General features: G+C 39.4%; 1 protein-coding gene across 1 annotated transcript in view; it reads left to right on the forward strand.

Annotated features, from left to right (window-relative positions):
* The first annotated feature begins 1,257 nt into the window (after positions 1-1,257).
* The window catches only part of UBA6 (ubiquitin like modifier activating enzyme 6), a 28,156-nt gene continuing 7,743 nt past the window's right edge, over positions 1,258-21,670 (forward strand). Inside the window, exons 1-25 of the mRNA XM_057411039.1 lie at positions 1,258-1,605; positions 3,584-3,645; positions 5,209-5,303; positions 6,089-6,117; positions 6,906-7,000; positions 7,544-7,655; positions 8,746-8,826; positions 9,373-9,495; positions 9,740-9,863; positions 11,087-11,190; positions 11,987-12,049; positions 13,043-13,119; positions 13,789-13,855; positions 14,266-14,409; positions 15,095-15,162; positions 15,435-15,513; positions 15,712-15,792; positions 16,166-16,243; positions 17,484-17,665; positions 18,268-18,373; positions 19,079-19,168; positions 19,279-19,359; positions 19,962-20,090; positions 20,600-20,651; positions 20,755-20,818. Coding sequence (XP_057267022.1) covers positions 3,605-3,645; positions 5,209-5,303; positions 6,089-6,117; positions 6,906-7,000; positions 7,544-7,655; positions 8,746-8,826; positions 9,373-9,495; positions 9,740-9,863; positions 11,087-11,190; positions 11,987-12,049; positions 13,043-13,119; positions 13,789-13,855; positions 14,266-14,409; positions 15,095-15,162; positions 15,435-15,513; positions 15,712-15,792; positions 16,166-16,243; positions 17,484-17,665; positions 18,268-18,373; positions 19,079-19,168; positions 19,279-19,359; positions 19,962-20,090; positions 20,600-20,651; positions 20,755-20,818 — 2,165 coding nt within the window. The 5' untranslated portion in view covers positions 1,258-1,605; positions 3,584-3,604. The remainder of the gene's footprint in view (positions 1,606-3,583; positions 3,646-5,208; positions 5,304-6,088; positions 6,118-6,905; positions 7,001-7,543; positions 7,656-8,745; positions 8,827-9,372; positions 9,496-9,739; positions 9,864-11,086; positions 11,191-11,986; positions 12,050-13,042; positions 13,120-13,788; positions 13,856-14,265; positions 14,410-15,094; positions 15,163-15,434; positions 15,514-15,711; positions 15,793-16,165; positions 16,244-17,483; positions 17,666-18,267; positions 18,374-19,078; positions 19,169-19,278; positions 19,360-19,961; positions 20,091-20,599; positions 20,652-20,754; positions 20,819-21,670) is intronic.

The following is a 21,670-nucleotide window of genomic DNA, read 5'->3' on the forward strand; positions in this document are numbered from 1 at the left end:
GTGTTGTCCGTCTGCTCTTAAGTAGTTTTTTACTAATTCAGCACAAGAGTTTCGTGTGTTCTTGGACCGAGGTGTAAGCCTTGAGGAAGACGTGGAGGGTTGCTAAGACTGGTTTGTTAGAAATGAGTGCTAAAATAATGCATTGCATTCTCAGAAAGAGCATAAAACATGTGCTCTCTTGCCTCTACAAGTTTCCCAAACCCCAAGCAAGACAGAAAAGGCTTTCCTTTTTTTTTCCCCCTCTCCCATGTACTGTAGGATGCAGGTAGTTGTTTAAGTTACAAATGTTTTCAAATATAATGTGACTGTTATGTATACAACTGCGTGCACTGACATTTTTCAGTCGTTGCTTGTGCAGCAGTATGAATCCTTCCCATTCTAGCTATAAGAGGGGCTAAGGGTATCAAGACAGGTTCTCACCTACCCTAACGACTAGGAATGGTGAAAGGGAAAGCAGGGTTAAAGTTGAGGAAAGGGAGACTGAACTGCTTGATGGGGTAAGGTGGGCAGTGCTGGGATCTTGATGAGCGCCTGGGGAACGGGAAACAGTATTTATAGGAGGTGATGTTGAGCTGGTGGTGAGGCAGAGTGGTGGTTGCTGCAGCTTGCTTCCTCCTGGTTAAAGGACACCATGAATAAAGGGAAAACGCTTCCACAACATATACCATGCCGGCAAGGGCCACACATTGGTTTTGACACCTATTCCCCAGATCTCTGCTCCTCTACAGCCTTGGATACTCTGCAGCATTTCATAACTTCGCTCCCTAGACCTTTTTAATGACATTTTGCCTGTTTTTGAGGTAGGCACGATGTTGCTGGCACTGGCCTGCAAGATGCAGAGACCTAAGGAGCAGGGCTCAGCAGTGCTCCCGATCGTCTGAAATGGTAACGCTTCAACCTAACGGGGGCTTGTTTGCTTTAAACAACGAGCTGTGTTACTTCTTGGGCAGAAAATATTTTTAGTCTAATGACTTACGCGCCTCCCCCGGGGTACCACAGCAACACACGCTACCCGCCGCCATCTCAAGCCAAGCTCGGGCCGCCGCCGTCAAGCAGGAGGAGGCGGGCCGCGCCGGCCGGCCCTAGCCCGGCCCCTCATGTCGGCGCAGGCGGGGAAGCGCCGCGGCACCGGCGCTGCCGCTTCCTACCCCCTTCCTGCTTCTTCCCCCGTGGTGCCGGCAGCGCTCAGGCCTCGATCGCAACGCCAGGGTGGTGAGGGCGGGCGGCGGCGGCGCCGGAGCAGGGGGGGCTGCAGCCTGCCGGGTGTCGGTGCGCAGCGCCTCGGGGACGCCCCGAGGGCGCCGGGGTTGGGGGCTGCTGCCGGTCGGGCAATGCTGGCACCCGGGTCGGGTTTGTTTGGGGGCCGGGCGGCTCCGTCTCGGTTTCCGCTGTAGATCCGAGGTGCTTTTCGCCCATTAGCCCAGCTGGGCAGATAACAGTGAGTCTGAGCGTCATCTCTCTCTCCGCCGACTGAACAGAGAACTGCATCGGCTGGGATCCGCCTCTGGAAACGCTGGATAGGTGGGATGAATCCAGGCCTCCCTGCCATCCCAGCCTGCTGAACAGCAACTAATTAATACTGCTTCAGCCTGCGCTGACTTGGAGGTAAGAAACATTGAAACCAGCCCAACACTATAGCTCCTGTGCCTTTGCTGCTCTTCAGAGCATCTCAGTCCTTTTGGTAACGTGCAGCCTCGCAGTTTGTCCCTGGGCTGTGTCCCACAGGCAGCTGAGGCTTAAAAAATGAAGGGCATTACTTACGCAGTTAAATAGGAGCCTGGCAGTAAAACTGATAGCGTTGGCTTTTAGAAAGGAAACAGGCAAATGCGTAAATGTCAACTACCTGGTTAGAACTAAGACATAATCACTTTCCCCTCCTTCTCTCCCCATATTACCTGCCTGTGAGACAGACTCGGTAGGTTAAACTAAAATGAGAAAATTTGATGTAGGAATATAGTAACAAAACTTTGTCTTAGAACTACTTGATAATAATACCACTAAGTCCTCTTTTGGAAGGATACGTTTTGCCATAGCTGATGGGTATACCTGCAGCAGCTCAGTGCTGTAACAGAGCATACAGGATGACAACTGAGAATTGATAAATATATTGGAAGAACCACTGTCACACAGGTCTGTGTGATAGAGGTGAAGAAGGTTCTCTTGTGGGTTGATTGGACATCCTGTTGGTTAGAAAAGGTTGTTTGGGATGCGCACCGATTGAGATGGCTGTCAGTAACCACAGCAGAGCAGGCTGGGTGTTTTTATCCAGGTGGATCACCTTCCTCACCTTAGTACCACAATCTGTTTATGTTGGGCAGACCCAGAGTGCCTCTGCTGTTTGTGGAGGAAGATTACGGAGCAGAGCAGTATGAACATGGTTGCTCTTGGGTGTTAGGAGATGGTGTTGGCTTGATTTGAGGGGAACTTAAAATTCTTGTATCCCAGTCCGTGGCTGAAATGAAGGCTTTTACCTAAGCAGGGCCAGAAGCCCATGACTCTCAGATGAGATGTATTGCTCTCTGTCTTAAGGTTTGGGTCCTCAGATGATCTGGTAACATTGCCATTGTTTGTCTTCAGCCCCTGTTGTGTAAGGGCACGGGGACTGCACTGAAGGTGGTGTAGATTGTGATGGAGGTGCCTCAATTTGACTGTCTTGTATGCTAGCTTATGTGTAGGAGTTAGTATCCACACTGTAAAAGAGATTAACTGGTGCTATTTGTGGCCTGCTTTCAATGTGACTCTGTCCCTTGCTGTGGTACTTGTGTGCTTTCTAGTTAAGCCTAAAAAATCAAAAGGACAGATTCCAGGTTAGAATGTTATAGTCTGTGAGTTGTGGTAGGCTGCAGGTGCCACACTTCAGAAACCTTAAAATGTTTGCCAAAACCAGATGAACAATAAATTTGAGTTAATCTTTGGCCAGTTAACCTAGTCTTAGTGCTTAGTTATCACAAGGGTCACTTAACAATAGGAAGGTCTTTGGTAATGACTGAAGGCCTTAATAGCAGATTTTTTTTTTTCTTAAAATCCTAGGGAACTGTTTAACTTGAAATCTTAGTTAAATGTTGCATTCATTCAGATCTTTGGGTATTGAGTTCTTCAGTTAGCTTAAACAGTAACTTGTTTCTTAAGAATTTTTAGCAAACATAGAAATAATGCAGCATAAAAAACTACTCGTAGTCATTCAGGGATCTCCTGTCTTCTCTTCAAAACAAAGCACCAGTCAGGTAGATGGAAGTTAAACAGCTTGGAGCTGTTAATATAAAATGAAATTGTACTTTTAGTAAATATGACTGTGGCAAATACAAGAACTAAGTCTTGCATCTCTTTAGTGGGGAAATTAAATATGTATTTTGAAATCACTTATGGAAGGTTTGAGGATTCTTGTCTTCTGGCTCCTGTGCATTTTAATTACCTAGATGTTGTGGTGTTCTATAGGCTTCTCTGTTCAAAGTGATTCCTGTGTAATATCAGTTTTTGTGTTTTTCATTCCTTGTGTTGAAGAACTGAGTGGAGCAGAGAGAGGGGGCCAACTGTGACATTGCATCCAATGTAACTAGATTATTTCTTTTTGTAACCCTTCTAGTGTAAACAAATCATATCAATCATGGCAGCAGACTCTATGGAAATTGATGATGCTTTGTATAGGTAAGAATATCTGATTTTTAACCGTTGCTCTTGACTTACAACATGTTTGCATATGGTAATGTAAAAGACAAGGCTTGAAAATGCTGTCTGCTGCTGAGGAGGTAAAAGTGTGTGCACTTGTGCTGCTGTGTTCATCTTCTTATAAGGCAAAACCCCCAAAGTGTTCAGCAAATGAAATAGAACCCACTTCTTTGCAAAGTTAGTGGTGACAACTGACTGAATTGATACATTTCCTCATTCTGCAAAACTGTAACTGTTTCTTTATTGGTCTCGTAACAGGTGTGTTATGGCCATTATTAGTATTAGAACAGTAAAAAGCATAGGTAAATACTATGTAGTTGTTCAGAGTTCCAATGCTATCAATAATGTGTGCTTTTTGGAAAACAGGAATAATACTTCTCCTATTTGTAATAGGGATTTTCTTTATGTATTCAGCTTGTTTCCCCTTTGACAAGGTAGATATTCCTCTCTTGTTCCTTGTCTTTTGCTGCCTTCTTTTTGTACGTTATGTAATTTAGCTCCTTCATAATTTCATTTATTCCTCAGTCTTTAACATACTTCTCTGTCCTCATGAAATGTCATCAGTATCTCTCTTATCCTCCAAACTTCAACGTACTGGGTTTTTTGGTGTTGATTTGGTGTTTGTTTGGTTTGGTTTTTTTTGGTAGATTTGAAAAAAAACCCACATTTATTTTCTATTTATTTTCTTATTATTACTGTTGTTTTAATTTGTTAGCTGGGAGTGGCTTGAAATCATTTGGCATGGCAATAGTTCAGAGACCCTGTACTGGAACAAATGGTATCCCTAGAATAACGTTGTGGATGAAAAGCTTTTACTTTATTATTAAAAAATATATATATATATACACACACATAAATTTAAAAACCAAATACTTACATGCTGAACAAACGAGGCTTGTTTTTAATTAAGCTTACTGTGTTATATGTGTCATTTTACATTTTGGCATTTGTCTTATGAAAGTCGTGCTATTCCTTGGTGAGAAAGGCAGTATTTAGAATGGTTTAAGTTTGATTGTATGGGTGAGTGTATAGGTTCCAGAGCTCAGGTTCTGACTCAAAAAGCTGCTGCACTCTCTGGTTTGAAAATTTCTGATAAAGAAGTTCTTTGGCTTGCTTATGTCTTCAGTAGTTAATTCCAAAAACCTACTATCCTGAAAAAGTCTTTACATGGATTTAAAAGAATTTCTCTTAACACCTCACACTGAAAAGGTCTGTGCTACATGCATTTCACTATTTGAATTGTGCATGCAAATATTACAATTGATATGCATTTATTTCCTAAAGCACTACACAGTTCAAATACACAAAAAGTTACCTCCTCAGTGGCTTGTTGAACAGAGGACTGGTAAATAGAACTGTGCACATGTCACTAGTGACACACATCTGCAGAAATTGGTGTGGTGGATTAGAAACTAATTGGGATGATAGAATAACTGAAAATACTTGAACGTTTTTTGGAAATGACTGGGGATTCTTGACTTGCTTTCATGTGCTCTTGACTTATTTGAATCTTGCTTTGATCTGAATTTATCTTTGCTGTAGTCGCCAGAGGTATGTTCTTGGAGACACGGCAATGCAGAAGATGGCTCAGTCCCATGTATTTCTGAGTGGTATAGGTGGCCTTGGTGTGGAGATTGGTAAGTTAGGTAACATTTATTTAAGCATTCACATGTATATGTAAACATACTGTCCCAAAATACTTATAAAGCTTATTATAGATTTAATAAACATGTCTGAAGTATCTGAGTGAATTTATATGTGTTTTCTCTAGGAAACTTTTTACTAGAATATAATTTCACTTTTTACTTTAAAATGTGCTTCAAAGGGCCAGATTGCTTTACACAAAATTGTGTTTATTGAGTGAGGGTTGAGGGCGGATAATCCAACTTATTCCTTTTGACATCAGCATCAGTGACTGTAACGCAAAAGCAGCTATAACCGAATGTAGGAACTGTGGGGTGGAAGGTAGGACAACAGATGCAGTTTGGTGAAAAATACATAACTGCCCCAGTGCAAGAGACTGCTTAACAATTTCCCTTACTTTTTGTGAGCAAGACTTGTCTTGGCTGGTTCTTACATGGCTTATTACACTTCAGTTGGTTTTAATGGTACTCTGCACCAGATGCCAGAGGAGAGTCACGGAATTTTCCAGTTTATTGCCATTGGTGTCTCTGTAATCATGCCTGTGGGATGAGCAGCTGACAAATGACAAATGTAGAGAGACATTTTAACATTGGTTATGCTATTCTGCTTTCAGTGGTGCTGTAGAATGCGTAAGCTGAATGTAAAAGAGAAAAAACCTTTAAGATGTGAAGTTCTTAGTAATAGCATACTGTTATTGTCTACCCACGTAACTGTTCAATTAGAGATATGCAAGATGTCTGCAACAGTCCATCTCTCTATTTTGTTTTGTTTTTTTCAGCCAAAAATATAATTCTGGCTGGAGTAAAGGTATGTAAAACAGTTCTGTCATTGGGTATTCTTGGGTGAGCAGGAGAAAAAGGGACAACACTACTATGCAGCTAATCTTAAATTTCTGAAACTGACTTTCAGTAGAGGGATTGCAAAGCATTTGAGGACCTGGGAGTGAAAATTTTAAATAATCTGGATGCTCAAGTAGTACAGTCAGACTCTCACAGTGATGTCCACTGCACTCTGAAATACCTCATGTAATATTTTAGTCAGCTGCTGATCAGACGTTGAATCCTTTTGTATAAAATGGCCTCTCCTAAATGGATTGCTGTAAACTCGAAAGCCAAACTATTCAAAATGTTATCCTATTTTGTCATCCACCAGAATCGTTTTGTGTAGACATTAGAATGGTTGGACGTTTTAATCCAACAATTGCTTTTGTGCTGCTGGTATTAATTTTATTAGAGAAAAGCATTTTAAAACTCTTCCAATTGAGAAGAAAAAGAAATCTTGTTTATAATTTTGGGAATCCATTAATTTACAGATCGCCCTTTAATCACAGTGTGGCAGAAATCATCCTTATTATTTAAATGTTGTCATCACTGCTAGCTGGGAGGAGAATGCTTAGTGAAATGCGTGTTGCAGTGTGTTTCTCTCAAACAGTAAGCTTTCTTGAAAAAGAGGTTGGAGGAGCTTGTATACATGGAACAACTAAATCTTCTGTGGTGCTAGTCCTCCAGCATTTTATGTGGGGCTTAATCCATCCTTTTGGGTGCTATGACCATGTACACTTCTTCCAGTAAATACTTTTTGCTAAACTTTCGTAGGCTCTTACAGTTCATGACACCAAGCAGTGCACAAAATGGGATTTGGGGATCAACTTCTTCATCCATGAAGATGATATTAGCAGTCAAAGGAGCAGGTTGGTAAAGTCTTTGGAGTGAGGGAAGACTGAACTTGACTAGGAGTAACAGTTTAATCAGCCACAAAAATAACAGTTCATTGTCTAGGAGCTGCTGATACATATACTGCTGATACATATACAAATACTTCTTACATCCTTTCTCTGGAGTTACTGGCTTTGACTACAGTGCCCAGGTGGGTATTAGGGGAAGTCTAATTTAGGACTGGAGTTCTTAGTCAAATATCTCACTTCTTGAAGTTTGGAATTTGTAATGTAACTTTAATAGTAGGGGCCAGGGTGGATTTCTTCTTCAGGCTTCCTCAACCATCTGGGTGAGACTAGAAAACAGTCATGATACCACGTGATCATGAGACCTGTGATACATTGGACAGAGTTTTTTCCTCAAACCTTCTAGGAACTGAAGTATGAATAAATGAGTCAGTGATTGTTGCTAGGAGACCTCCTGAGGGGCTCTCCTAGGGCATGTCTGGTATGAAATTCTGTATTGAAAATACAATTTTGTAGATGCATGAAAAATCTTGAAAGTTGCTGTTCTTTCAGGGCTGAGGCTACACTTCATCGCATTGCAGAACTCAATCCGTATGTCCATGTAGCAGCATCAGTTGTGCCACTAGATGAAACCACAGATCTGTCTTTTCTAAAGCAGTACCAGGTATGTCGCTCTTAAGGCTGTTGTATGTGGTATTTTTCTCACAGCAAACAGCTTAGATTTATTTTTTTTAATATAATAAAATGAAAATTAACCAAAGTATATTTTAAAATGATGTAAAAAAAGAAGCAGATCTCATATTTGGACTAAGGAAATTGCCATGCTTGTTTCTTCAAGGCTGAAACAGTGTGTTTGTGTTCCTAGCACTTTCTTATGCTACTTACTGTGGAATTTATTATGACAGTAAATAGCTAATAGATACTGCCATACAATTTTTGTTGTTGTTAGAAAGTGAAATTGTGACTTTTTTTGCAGCTACAGAGTACAGATATTCTGCATATATGTTGTGTGCTGTATTCCAGGTGGTAGAAACTCAGGCTATATAATTAGAAAGATATTTATGCATGCATGTATCTATGAAATGTGAGCTCCTCTGTGCTGGAATGATGGTGTTTTCAATTGTTCAGTCAGCTGTCTCATGCTGGTGTGCATGGCTCAGTCTGAGCTGGAAGCTTTTACTGTGTGGCTTTTGGTTATACCCAAGCTCACCAAGTTTCTGAATGTCCCAGCTTTAATAAGCCATGTATAACTGAATGGGATGCAGTGCACATGCTTTGTAACCCAATACTATCCTAAACTTTAAAAGAATGCTTGCAGAAATTGTATGTCTGCAGTTTGATGAGCATCAGTATGTGAAGCTTGTTCAGACTTCTCGGTGTGCACTGATGAGTATTATTTGTGTTTGTTTTGCTAAGTTTAGTCTTAAAATTCAAGATCTGCATTCTCCCTGAGATTACCTGTAACTGTTCTCATAACTATTCTAATCAGGTTTTGAGTTTCATAGCTGCAGTAGAAAGAAAGTGAGAATTTGCTGTTCTTGCTCTTGCTTATCTGGTTTCCAGAACTTGTGGAGCAGTAACCCATCTATTTTAATGTGTAATGAGAAAACTGACTCAAGACTGCTTTCTCTGTTATGTGTGTGGGAAAGGAATCAGAACACCTGACCAATTTACTGTTAGTACTGCTTTTTGTCATAGCCTGAAGATGTTGATTTCTTTTGGTGTCTTAGATATATTTCTGTTCTTCTTCGCAGTGTGTCATATTGACTGAAGTAAGCCTGCTGCTGCAGAAAAAGATTAATGACTTCTGTCATGCTCAACAGCCACCTATTAAGGTAATAGAAGTAAAAACATGAATAATCTGTACAGTGAGCATTCTGAGTCTCCAGCATGTTCTATCCAGAAATGGGGAAAGCTGGTTATGAGGTGTATAGTTCTATGCAGATAGCATGTTGATCAAGCAGTATGAGTTTTGGGAGTACAATACTCATACTTTGTACATATATATGGTATTATCTGGGTACCAGCCTGGGTAACCATAGTTTGGTTCTTAACAACAACAGAAAATTTCTATGAAGAAATAGTTTTCACTGTTTACTTATAATAATTCTGAAAGAACATGCTAAGACCAAATGTAACAGTGGTAGAAATGGCAGTATTTCACTGTACGATTCTTGGGTTTTGTGTAGGGGTTCAGAAATGCTCATGCAGGTTCAAAGTCTGTCATGAATGCTGTGCTATGTAGTCAGTGGCCTGGGTGCACCTGACAGGTTTGCATGATAGAAGGTAAACTGCTAGCCTTGGACAAGGTTGAATGAGAGAGGTCGGTCTTTTGGCTTGTGCTGCTTTAGGGATACTCATGGGTTTTACTTTTTCTGTAGTTCATCAGTGCAGATGTATATGGAGTATGTTCACGTTTGTTTTGTGACTTCGGTGATGAATTTGAAGTGCTGGACACAACGGGAGAGGAGCCAAAGGAGATCTTCATTTCAAATATAACGCAAGTAAGGGGTAGAAGTCCCTGTGCTGCTTTATTTTTTTTCTTTATAATGACTTGTTATTGGCTCTGTGACCAAAAGGACTGAAAAAGTTATCATAGGTAACTCCTTTGTTATGACAGAACTAATGTGCTAAAAGTATTAAGAGGCTACAGTCTCAATAGGTGAAAAGCTATGCGTCTACAATAAAGCATGACTTCTTTACACAAGACACTTTCCTCATTGCTAACTTTGCCATTTTCACTTTTAGTCAAATCCTGGTATTGTCACTTGCCTTGAAAATCATCCACACATGCTTGAAACAGGGCAGTTCTTAACCTTTCGGGAAGTAAATGGAATGTCATGCTTAAATGGATCCACACACCAAATAACAGGTAAAATGTTGCTGACTCCTTTGCAAGGTATTTATTTTTTGGTCTCTTTTAGCTTGCTGTAATATAAGTTACTGTAGCCAGAGGAGTGCAGACCTCCAGTGAGCTTGCACAGAAAGATCTGCTTTTTGGTGCAGAGGTCTTCCTAGCGTTGTCTTGACTCCATTTCCATTTATTAAAGTCTTTCAAAGTCATCTTGCTGCTTAAGTGGCAGTGGAAACTCTCAGCTAGTGAAGACTGGTTGGCAGTCTCTGAAGCTACTGTCATTAGTTTGCTCATGAAACTCTTTTGTTTTTTGGAGGGTCCCATAATGCCTGTACTTTTATCATGGTTTTGGCCTAAATTAACACCGCTTTGTGTGTCACAGTTTGCTTTGTTTTTTGGGTGACAATGTAAGCATTCAGGGATGCCCTGACATCTGTTTCTAAGCATGCTTTTGAAGTGATTCTTATGATTTGTATTTACCCTGCTTTGGTCTGCATTATGCATGTCTCAAGGCATAGTACTTGCTTCCTTGTGGATGCTGGGTAATTGCTCAGTTACCAGATCTGAATGCCTGTTTGTCTCAAGCAGAAGAGAGAGCAGGTGGGTGGGGGTTATTTTGTGGTCTGAGACAAAAGCAGTACCCTTGAACATGGTTGAGTCTGTTTTCTCCAGACTCTTTTGTTTTGCTATTGCTGATGCTGTGTTCAGTTCTTCCTCTTTTCCTCTAAACACAGCTCTGCTTTTGGTTTCAGTTTTCCATGTATTAACAATTTTGGTGTCTTCTTGCTTGATCTGAATGATGCTCCAGATGGTATAAGAGAAGGGTTTTGACTTAAATGCTTCAGCTGCCCTTCTTGTTTGCCTGTTGTTTCAGTCACGGGGTTGCAGTCCTAGTCTGAGCAGTGTAGTGGACTCTGCTGTGCACAGTCTAAACAAAAGTAAGAGTGATTTAATTTTTGTTACAGAGCTGTGGTCATCAGAATTCTTGTTGCATCTGCTGCCACTTCAAAAAGCTTATTTCATAACGGATCATGTGAGACTAATACTTTAGTCCAGAAGCTGGCAGGGAGAGACAATCCTGTTAGGAGGATCAGCTGTGTTTATGCTTTCAAAGCAGGGTTGCACACTACAAAATTACAGCAAAAAAAGCACTGGAAAAAACACAATTTATTGTATACAGAATTGTAGCATCCAATGACACTTCTAATTGTCAGTCACTGTTTATTTTATTCTCTTTTCAGTGGTGTCACCTTATTCCTTCAGCATTGGTGATACGTCAGATATGGAGCCTTACTTACATGGAGGCATAGCTGTCCAAGTGAAGACACCCAAGATGTTTTACTTTGTAAGTGTGTGCTTGAGATAACCAGGATCTTGAGTGTTACTGGTATGAGTACTGGAAGCAGAGTTCAGCAGATACATGATTTAGTTACCCTGATTTGGGTTTACATTAATTTTACTGGGTAAGAATAGTGGTACTGTTTTACTAAACCCTAGAGAACAGGAAATACTTCAATTATCTGCCAGTTTAGAGAGGGAAAAGAAAGTCATGGACAGCCTATTGTTGTACTTCTGGGGACTCCAAATATGGGATTTCTTGGTGGTGTTCTGAGAAGAAGAGACAGATGAGTTTGTATAAGATGGGTTGCAAGCTACATGGTGCTGTGTGCCTTCTTGGGCCTGCAGAAAGTAGATCCTGGCAGCCCTCAAACATGCTTCTAAAAAGCTGGGAGTGAGGACCAGCTGCTTCTGATCTGAGAATGCATAGCTCAGTATCTTGTCTCTGTGGAGCAGTAGCTGCTGCTTCTTATTCTTGTTCTTCCTGAGTGGGGAAGTTCTGCAAGCACACATCCACATTTTTATTGCCTAAAAAATCTCTGGTAGTTGACTTCAGAGCAGTTTGAAATGGGTCTTGCCACTAGGATGGGAAACATCTCTTTAACAATTTTTGTTTTGCAAAACTTGCAGTAGGTGTTTATTTTATGCAGCTTTGGTGACATTAATAATGGAGAGAGTAAGAGCAATGCTAGTAAGAAAGGATATTTGGTCTGTAGTCTTTCCAGGAGGAGTATTGATTTATCAGGTAGCACCGACTGTTGTATCCTTAAGTGGGTTTGTTATCATGAATTCTGTTTTTCCAGGAGCGGTTGGAGAAGCAGATAACAAATCCATTATGCCTTGTTGCAGATTTTAGCAAGCCTGAGGTAATTAGCATGTGGGGATTTGGGTGTAAGTGCTTTATTGTTAAAACTACATGGAATGTAATATGCAGCTTTATGTATAGAACAATATTATTTCCTAGCTCTGTTCTGTAGTAGTTAAATATGAGTGAGATATCAGTTTGTGTAGTCACACAGAATATACATTATAGTTTAGATCAATGTAGAGGTTTGTTATCCATGATTTGCACCAACATATTGAAATGCATGGCTCAGCCACCTCTGCTGTTTAAAATCTCAGTTTTTGATAAGTCTCTCTTTCAAGGGAGTGTAAATTTTGCAAGTGACACAATGTTGTTTGGTTGATAAAAATCACACTGGCATCAAAGCTGTGATAATCATAAAAAGATGGTCATAGGTTGGTTAGAAACCGCAGTTTAAAGCGTAAGAATATTTTCTTTTACCTTTGAAAAAATGATTCAGAGTTATATTTAAAATCTGATTGGAATCTAGCAGTATTTACCTCTAGCACCGTTTTAGTTAAGTGTTAGGGACATGCAAGGTCTTGGGCTTATTAAAATCTTAAACTAAAAAAATGTTGATCTAATAATTTTTTGGAGGCTTTTTTTGGGGGTAATGTAAGGTCTCACTTGCCTTTTCAGATTTTCTACTTTTTGTCTCTTGATGGTGGGTTTTGATACTGATGTTTGGCAAAATGCAATGCATATTGGGGTCTAGTTAAAAGAAGATTACTGCATTTTTCAATTGCAGCACTAAATTCTTTTGGGAACTCTTTAGTTGGATTTAGTTTGAGTGCTGAATGTGTATGAAGGGCATTGCATTATGACTCAGTAATAATTCATAATCTCAGTTTGTAAAATCATGAGTGAAAGGTGTTTCAAAATAAATCTTTAATGTTATTTAATTTTTGTTTTTTGAGTGGTATGGTTAAGAGATAAGGAAATGAAATGGTAACAGAAGAGTTCAAATAGTTGCTTTTGTTTCCTTCAGTTTTTGCAGCTGTTGTTGTCTTAACAGGCACCTTTGCAGATCCATGTTGCCATGCTTGCCTTGAACCACTTTCAGGAGAGCTTTGGTCGTGGACCAAATATTGGGTAATGCAGCAATCTTGTCTCTGCTAAGGCTTGAATCAGGGAGATCTCTCCATTTAGTGTAGTTATGGGTTTGATGTGCAGCAGGGTACCTTGTCTGGCTGGTACTTAATAGAAGGCATAGAAGTGAAAAGTTGAAATCTAGATGAAAAATGGTACCTAATGCACGTCTGGTTTGTAACAGGACTTTCCCAATATAGCAGTGGCACTTTCTGGGTCTAAGTAGACAGAAAATGCTTTTGGAGGAAGTCCTGCTCTGTTTCAGCTTTTTCACATTGAGGGGTTAATATGGCAAAGTTGTTTCAATGTTTTGTGACTTATTCTGTATCTTACGGATTTAAAAAATACTCCAGAAGGTGTGAAGTATTTGTTTTTTATTTTCAGTATGTTTTTTCAGATGTATTTCTTAATGCACATAATTGAGTTCAGCGAGATAAAATTACTTAAAAAGTATAAATCTTAAGACTGGACTTGCACATGGGCTTCTCCATTGAGACTCCTGTTCTTGAGCTAACTGTAACCTTCAGAAGTGCGTACTTAATGCTCACTGTTAAAGCCAATATAAATTTCCGAACTCTTCCTACTGTATCCAGTGCCTTTTTTTGCCATTGTGTTTCTAGAAGGACTCTGGAATGGTTAAATGGTCATTATTGTTTCTACCCTTGTGTCCAGATGCCTCCAAGATGCTGAGGAAATGCTGAAAATAGCCATGTCTATAAGTGAAACACTGGAAAACAAAGTAAGTAAGGAACTGTAGTCATTATGACTAGTTTTTGATGCACTTGTTTACTTGCCTAAGGCCATGCTTTATTTGTTGGTTATTGTTCTGAACTTTGTATCCTTCTTTAGATGGATCAGCTGGCTTTCTGAAGGCCAAGTGAGGATACAGAATCCGTGTTTCAACATGGATTCAAATAAATGTTCAGCTGACATGAAGGCTGAATCCTGTGGCTATGTGAAGCCAGTGTTTAGATAAATGCATATTGGAAGTACAGGGTATACAGTGGATCTGTCTTGGCTGGAAACATTTTTGCTAGTGAAAGAATTTATCTGTCTTATACTGGAGAACAGAATAATCTGTGAAGCTGTCAAGCACTGACTTGCTCAATTGAGGGGATAAATCTGTTGTTGTTATGTCTTACTTTTCAGCCTCAGGTGAATGGAGATGTAGTGAAATGGCTGTCTAGGACTGCTCAGGGATTTCTAGCTCCTCTGGCTGCAGCAGTAGGTGGTGTTGCGAGCCAGGAAGTCTTGAAAGCAGTAACAGGAAAATTTTCTCCATTGCAGCAGTGGGTAAGGCTGTCTTTGGTTTTGGATCTTTCTTTTGACAGTATTGTTATAAATGTATGGTTGATCATACACATGTATGCTGTATGATCAGAGTAGCCTGAACAACTTCAATAATGGGGTAGAGGGGTGGAGAGGAGAGACTTGAGACCGAATTTAGGAAAAAATATAATGCTGTTATGTCTACAATAAATGTGCAGCCAGCCAGTTTTGCTTAAGTTTTTGTATTTGGCATTCAGACATCACATTCTTTTTTTCCCTCACAAGCAAGGAAAGCACGGGCCTACCAGTGCGTGACTGTAAAGGTGTGAGGTAGTCCAGATGCCAGCTTAAGCTACTGTACATATGAGCAGTGCTTTCAGACTCTCAGAATAAGCGTCAGAATAAAGTTAGATTAAAAAGCTTCTTAGTCTAATTTGGAGGTGTGACATGCCTGTCGGAAGTCAAAAGCTTGCGGTTTACGATTCAGTGAGCTTTTTTTCCCTCTCTGACCAGGTGCTTTTTCCTGTCCACTAAAATTGTAAATTAGGAACTGATTGCTGTCTAGTCTTCCACTAACAGTAAAAACTTAATGCTTCTAAATTTCTAGACTCTGTTGTACATTGAAAATACTTACTTTGGTTTTCAAATGAAAATACCGTGAATGACTTTCACAGGTTTTTACCGAGTCATTTTCTTTTTTGTTTTACAGCTGTATATAGATATGTTAGACATAGTAACACCTCTAGAAAAGATGGGATCTGAAGAATTTCTCCCACGGTAAATATACCTACAGTCTGCTGTTTTATGTACTGTTCAGATCTGAGTCTCAAGCAGGCATAGAAGAGGTCTTAGTTCAGTACTGTTTGCTGGAGGGACAGGTTTGGGGTTCAGAATGTGTGTCCTGTTTGAGTATGGGAGGAGTAGGAACTATAGGGGACTCACTCTGATTTTCTTAGTTCATGTCAAACTGCAGTCTGGCATCAATGATGATAAATGGTGATAAATGGCAACTTAGTAGTTTTCTATTTATGTCTCCTATACCTGCATAGGGGAGATAGGTATGATGCCTTGAGAGCTTGTATTGGAGACTCTCTGTGCCAGAAGCTGCATGATTTGAATATTTTCTTGGTGAGTATGACTGACACTTAGACTTTTCAAATGCTTTGTTGATACAGCTAATGTCCACTGTCTTCCAAATAATGAAAGCAGCCCTGATGATGTGTGCTGCTGCAGAATAAATGCTACAAAATTATAATGTGACTTGTCTATTATACTTGTCTTCATGGTGTTCACTTATGTTTCTGACTCTAAAAATGTTTTCCTTAGGTTGGCTGTGGAGCAATAGGCTGTGAAATGCTAAAAAACTTTGCACTCCTTGGTGTTGGTACTGGGCAAGACAAAGGATTGGTAAGTCACCTGCAACCTCACTTTGCTCATTAAAAACATGACAAGGAATAGTTAAGCAATTAGACTACTCAAAAATGCTGAAAATCTCAGTTTTACTTCAGGCTAATCTCTGAGCAGAGACTAAAATGGCCTCAGCATGGAGTGGAAGTAGTGTGCAGTTAATTAGAAGCAGAACACACTTTGAGCAGTCTTGCTGTATTTTGATATTAAAATGAAATTTAATCCATCAGTATAGGCAAAGCTGTTAGCCATAGTGGATGCCAACAGTATTGCTTTGCTTTGACAGGTTTCTGCAGAGCTTTCATCAGGATTATTGCTCAGTGCTATGTTTTAATTGTAACTTCAGTTGTTGCTTTTACCCCTTCTGACTTAGGTTACAATTACAGATCCAGACTTGATAGAGAAATCCAACCTGAACAGGCAGTTTCTTTTTCGACCTCATCACATACAGGTAGGCTTTCTTGTTCAGTAAACTTCCTGGACTGTTGTTCTGTTTCCCCATCCTGTGTCCTGACAGAGAGCTGAACTTGTGAGTGTATGTACCTTTGTCCAGGAAAGAGATAAAAACTGTAATGAAATCCAGTATATTTTAAAACAATGCCTAGAACTACGTTGGCATCCCACTTATCACTAGTATCCATTGAGTAAAATTGGCTGGTCTGATCTTAATTTGTACTCATACTTTTGACTAATGAAATCTCTGAAACTTGAGAACTGGATAAAGAATACTGTGTTGCGTAAGATGCTGCTATGGGTTAATATGCCAGAAACACTTTACTCTATACCACTGAAATTGGGGGAGAATAGAACAGCAAACAGTAGACAGCACTGGCAGAAGTGTTCTTAATAGCAGTGCTACTGTTAATGGAACTTGACTGAAGTTGCTATTTTCTGACTTCAGTCTTCATTAAACTGGCAAATAACTTGGAAAAAAAAACATACATTCAGTAAATGTGTGATTCAGAAACTGTTAATTCTGTAGAAGCAGAGAGAAAATATCCATGTACTTACAAACACAACACAAAATAAAACAGGTGTCTTAGATCCTGAGAGCAGTGGGGAAAAGGAACTCTGCTGCCCAAAATCCAGGAGCTGAATTTTCCACCTCCTGTTTATGTCTAGCAAATCTGGGAATGGATTACATTTTGAATGAGTAGATAAATGGAAGGTGAACTCTTCAAGCTTTCAGAAGCCACAGTCTTAAGTTCTGCTGTTCTAAGTGCTGATCCCTAGAAAATTGAAGGTAGTATGGCTAGAAATGTCAAGTAGGTTAAGAACTCTATTTCAGTTTAGCTTCTGAAATTGGCTTTGTGTGGAATGCTTTGCATTCCGCATTAACTAATAATAACTAATAACTAATATAATAACTAATGGGCTTATCCTCTTGACAACCATGAGCTGGTCCTATCTTACGGCATTTTGGGAGCATGAGAGGCAGCATGTGGCATCAGTTTCAGTTACTCAGTACATTTCTGCTGCACTACTTCAAATAAAACTAAAATAAAACTAGATGAATACGATATTTATTAGTGAGGGAGGTACATGATTAAAGAATTTCCTTCATTGTATGTTTTGCATACTAGCATTTCTGTCAGTGAATTGTTTTCTGATCAGCAAATGAAATTGATAATTCTGTCCCAGATATTTCTTATCTGAATATCATTGATAGATATATGTATTTATACTTTCAGAAACCTAAAAGCTATACTGCAGCAGAAGCAACTCTGAACATCAATCCTTACTTAAAGATTGACTCATATATTAATAAAGTTTGTCCAGCCACTGAGAGCACATACAGTGATGAATTCTATACCAAACAAGATGTGATTGTGACTGCTTTGGATAACATTGAGGCAAGGAGATACATTGATAGGTAGGTTGTGGAAAGGAAGCGAGGACTGCTTTTCACATTCTTACGGGAACTCTTCTTTTCCATTAATGTTCTTGATTGCTATTGTTTATAAGATCTGAATTGCTCAGATTTATCTTGCTCCTTTATAGGGATGCTGGCTGGGGGGAGGATGGGATTTATACTTGTGGTGGAAACCAGCTCTGCTGTTGTGTGGCTCATATGGTTCACACGGCAGAGTTTCGGAGTGAGTTCTTGGACATGAATAACTGTCAAGGTCTGATGAGGGAGGGGAGAATAGTGTGGCAGTCTTAAGGTTGAATTATTTTTTGTGTAAGAATGTGTATTTAAATTTATAAGTAGGGGTGTTTACATTTAGAAAGAATTACTAATGCTCCTAATCCAGGTAGGCTCAGGTTTACAGTATCTTGATCTAACTTGAAATAGCTCTTCTTAGTTAATATCTTATTTTTCTTTATTTATAAACATTTAATCTCTTATCCTGAGTTTGGTATAAGCTTTTCACTTTTCTGAAAGTGTCTAAAGTCAATTCTGTGATTACACTCTGGTAATGTCTGCAAGGCAGCAATGTAGTGATTACGCTCTATTCTGTCTTTCCATGTCAGTCGTTGTGTAGCAAACCTGCGTCCTCTTATAGACTCTGGAACTATGGGAACGAAAGGACACACAGAAGTTATTGTGCCACATCTGACAGAGTCCTATAATAGTCATGTAAGTGTTTTAAGATCATTACTTCTCTTCTGTAGCTAGTCTGATAATGCCCTCTGATTCTTTAATCATTCATGTATGTTTCTAAAATAAGTGGCCTATGTGAGCTGCTGAAGAGCAGTACTATTAGGAAATAATTACTTCCTTGGTTTCTGAAGAAAAGCTCAGAGGAAATAAAATTTGAGCAGATTGGAGATACAATGTTTGCTACCTAACTGATGATTACACATAGGCCAATAATGAACCTTCAAACTCTTGCAGTATCCTGTGTAAGTTCTTACGAAACTGCTTTTATAAGGTAGAAATTCACTGGTTGAGGACACCACAAAATGGTGTACTTGGGCACAGAGACAGGATTTCGAGTGTCCTAATGGTCCTGATAGGGTTCACAACAAAAGAAGTGTTTCTGGCCTTGAGTGAAAGAGTGAGAGCCTGTGTGAATGCTGACTGCACATCCTGGAAATGCTGGCTGCTGACTTCTTCTGTTGTTTGTGTTTCAGGGTTCAATTTTGTTTTCCAGTGTTGAGTTAAACTGTTCTTCATAAATAAGAAATGATGTTAGTGTTCATAAATTTTGTTCTAAGCATAAATATGCCACCTTGTATTTTATAACAGTTTGAGTTTTAAGTAGTCTAAAAATTCTTGGTGCTATTATTAGCAGTAAACTTGAATAAATCTGTATTTACACACAACTTTACTTAATTACAGCGGGATCCACCGGAAGAGGAAATACCTTTTTGCACCTTGAAGTCTTTCCCAGCTGCCATTGAGCATACGATACAGTGGGCAAGAGATAAGGTAAGGGAATAATCTTACTGGCATTGAGCATAACTTACTGTGTATTTGGAAGCATGGGGGATATGTTACACTTCTTGAAAAATGCCGTATTTGTTCTTTTTATTTTCTAGTTTGAAAGTTCATTTTCTCACAAGCCTTCATTGTTTAACAAATTCTGGCAAACCTATGCATCTGCAGAAGAAGTTTTACAGGTAGGGGAACATTGACAGGCTAAAATACAGGGTTTAAACTGAAGCTGTATGGATTTTGATTCTATTTAAGTTCAGTGAGATTAGAATTATTTTCTGATTTTATTAAAAAGAACCTGAAGCCTTCTTTGGCCAAGTCATTAGTTGAACAGTATTTCTGGCATGTCTCATAATTAAGAGCCAAAGTCTCTCATGCATGGGCTCCTTCCCTAGCTCATGTGTGCTCTCTATACAATATAGAAATACCAGAAATACTGAGGTACTTCTGGTGAGTGTATAGTAGATGTCACACTGATGTAGAACCAGCTGGGAAAAATGAAGGGAACACTTAGTTTCCACTGAATTCAAATATGTAATAAATTAGACTGAATTGTTTAATATCTATCTTTTGTGAGTCTCTAATGGCCTACTGTCTGTAGGGCTGGGTAGAAATAAGTAGACCACAGTACCTAAGGAAAAACCCAGTGGAGAGATCACATAAAGGATAGTATTTCACAAAGTAATGTCTCTTTCCTTTTGCTGTAAATTCCTAAAAACATATTTACTGTTTGACTGGACTGGGAGGAATCTTGTGTGTTTTAACATTTTCGTATTTCCTTCTTTAGAGAATAAAATCAGGGGAGAGCTTAGAAGGCTGTTTTCATGTTATTAAAACACTCAGTAGAAGACCCCGAAGTTGGACTCAATGTGTAGAACTAGCAAGAGTAAAGTTTGAGAAGTATTTTAGCCATAAGGTAGGTAAGACCTGGAAGTGAGGTGGCACTAGACTGATGGGGATCTTGGAAAACTTGTCGATGTCACAGGAAGGTTGGCTGAAATAAGAGTCAGTCATTCTAAGAATCTGGTCCACAGTGTTGCTTAAAGTGTATGTGTGTATAATTTTGTAGGAATGATGTGATCATGATGCTTTGTGTTAATGAACATACAAATCTGTGCATATATCGCCCTGCTGGTAGTTGTCACATTGAGAAAACATTGCATTCCCAATTGTGAATCGTATGCAAGAATCCTAAAGTGACCACAGAGTGGGGGGAATGCTTTGCTCATTGGAGTAAGTGTTTTGCTTGGTCTTTGGATGGATGTGGTCACACTATCATCTTTGGCCTGTGAATGAATAGGCAAATCACTCTGTCTAGCAGTAATTGTGTGTTTAAGCTCTCCATCTTGATACAGGTGTCCTACAGCATGGTAATTTCAAACTGTGTATGACAAATTACTAAATGTACTCTGTCTTTTCCTCTAGGCTCTTCAGCTCCTTCATTCATTTCCCCTTGATACACGATTAAAAGATGGAAGTAAGTACATATGCCCCTTTGTGCCTGTTATGAATTCACATACGTCGTGTGCTGCTGTGTCTGATTACCCTTAGGATTTCATCTTAGTCTGTCTTCCTATTAGGTTTATTTTGGCAGTCACCAAAGAGGCCACCTTTCCCAGTGAAGTTTGAATTTAATGATCCTTTGTAAGTATGGTACTACCACTGATGTGTTCTATATCATCCTATAAAACTCGCCCTACAGCAGAAAGTCCAAGGCAGTGGCTTTATAGCACTAGAAGCTAGACTGCTGCTTGATAGGTACTAGTGCGTAGTCTTAACACTGTGGCAGATTTGGTGAGCTGCCTCATGCTTTCACTGCAGGGAATTTAACTTTCACTGACATGGGATTGGAATGTGCTGTGGGAAGTTCTGACAAGTTCTAAGCCATTTAATGGCTTAGAACAACCCATTTCATTTATTGTGTAACTACAAAATTACTGAGTTGTTGCTGTCATATGCCCCTGCCCCCATCAGCCTGCCTCATGAAATGGAGGATGTGTCAAATTAAATTGACTGCCTCAAAAGACCTAGCGGAGGGACCACTTTTCTTCTTCATAATTTGGGTCTGATCTAGATGGCTTGGGTATTACAGATAATTTAAAATAAATGATGCAATTGAAGGACTGAGAAACCTTTTTCTGCTGAATGTCTACACCTGCTTTGAGAAACCAGATCACCATTTTTAGTTTGAGTGAAAACTGAGATCATGGCAAATATCAAATTTTTATTTCTAATTAGTATTGCTAAGGTGAAACTTTATATTATCATATTGGTGTCATGTGAATGTTTGTTTTCTTGACTGCAGAGGTTAAGGAAATATGGTTTTCTTTAAATAACTCTTCACTCATCAAAATTTGCTTAGTTTTGAGGATGACTTCCAAGTCCCTCAAAACCTGTCATCTGTTTTGTACTGTGAAGGCTGAAGGGTGGAAATTCTGTTTCTTTGTGTGTGTTTTCAAGACCTCTTTGAATATGATTGCAAACCTTTGAGCAACT

Source organism: Pezoporus wallicus, unplaced genomic scaffold, assembly GCF_028554395.1.
Source record: "Pezoporus wallicus isolate ANWC-B61680 ecotype Strahan unplaced genomic scaffold, APGP_CSIRO_Pwel_v1 contig_2439, whole genome shotgun sequence".
NCBI classification, from domain to species: Eukaryota; Metazoa; Chordata; class Aves; order Psittaciformes; family Psittacidae; genus Pezoporus; species Pezoporus wallicus.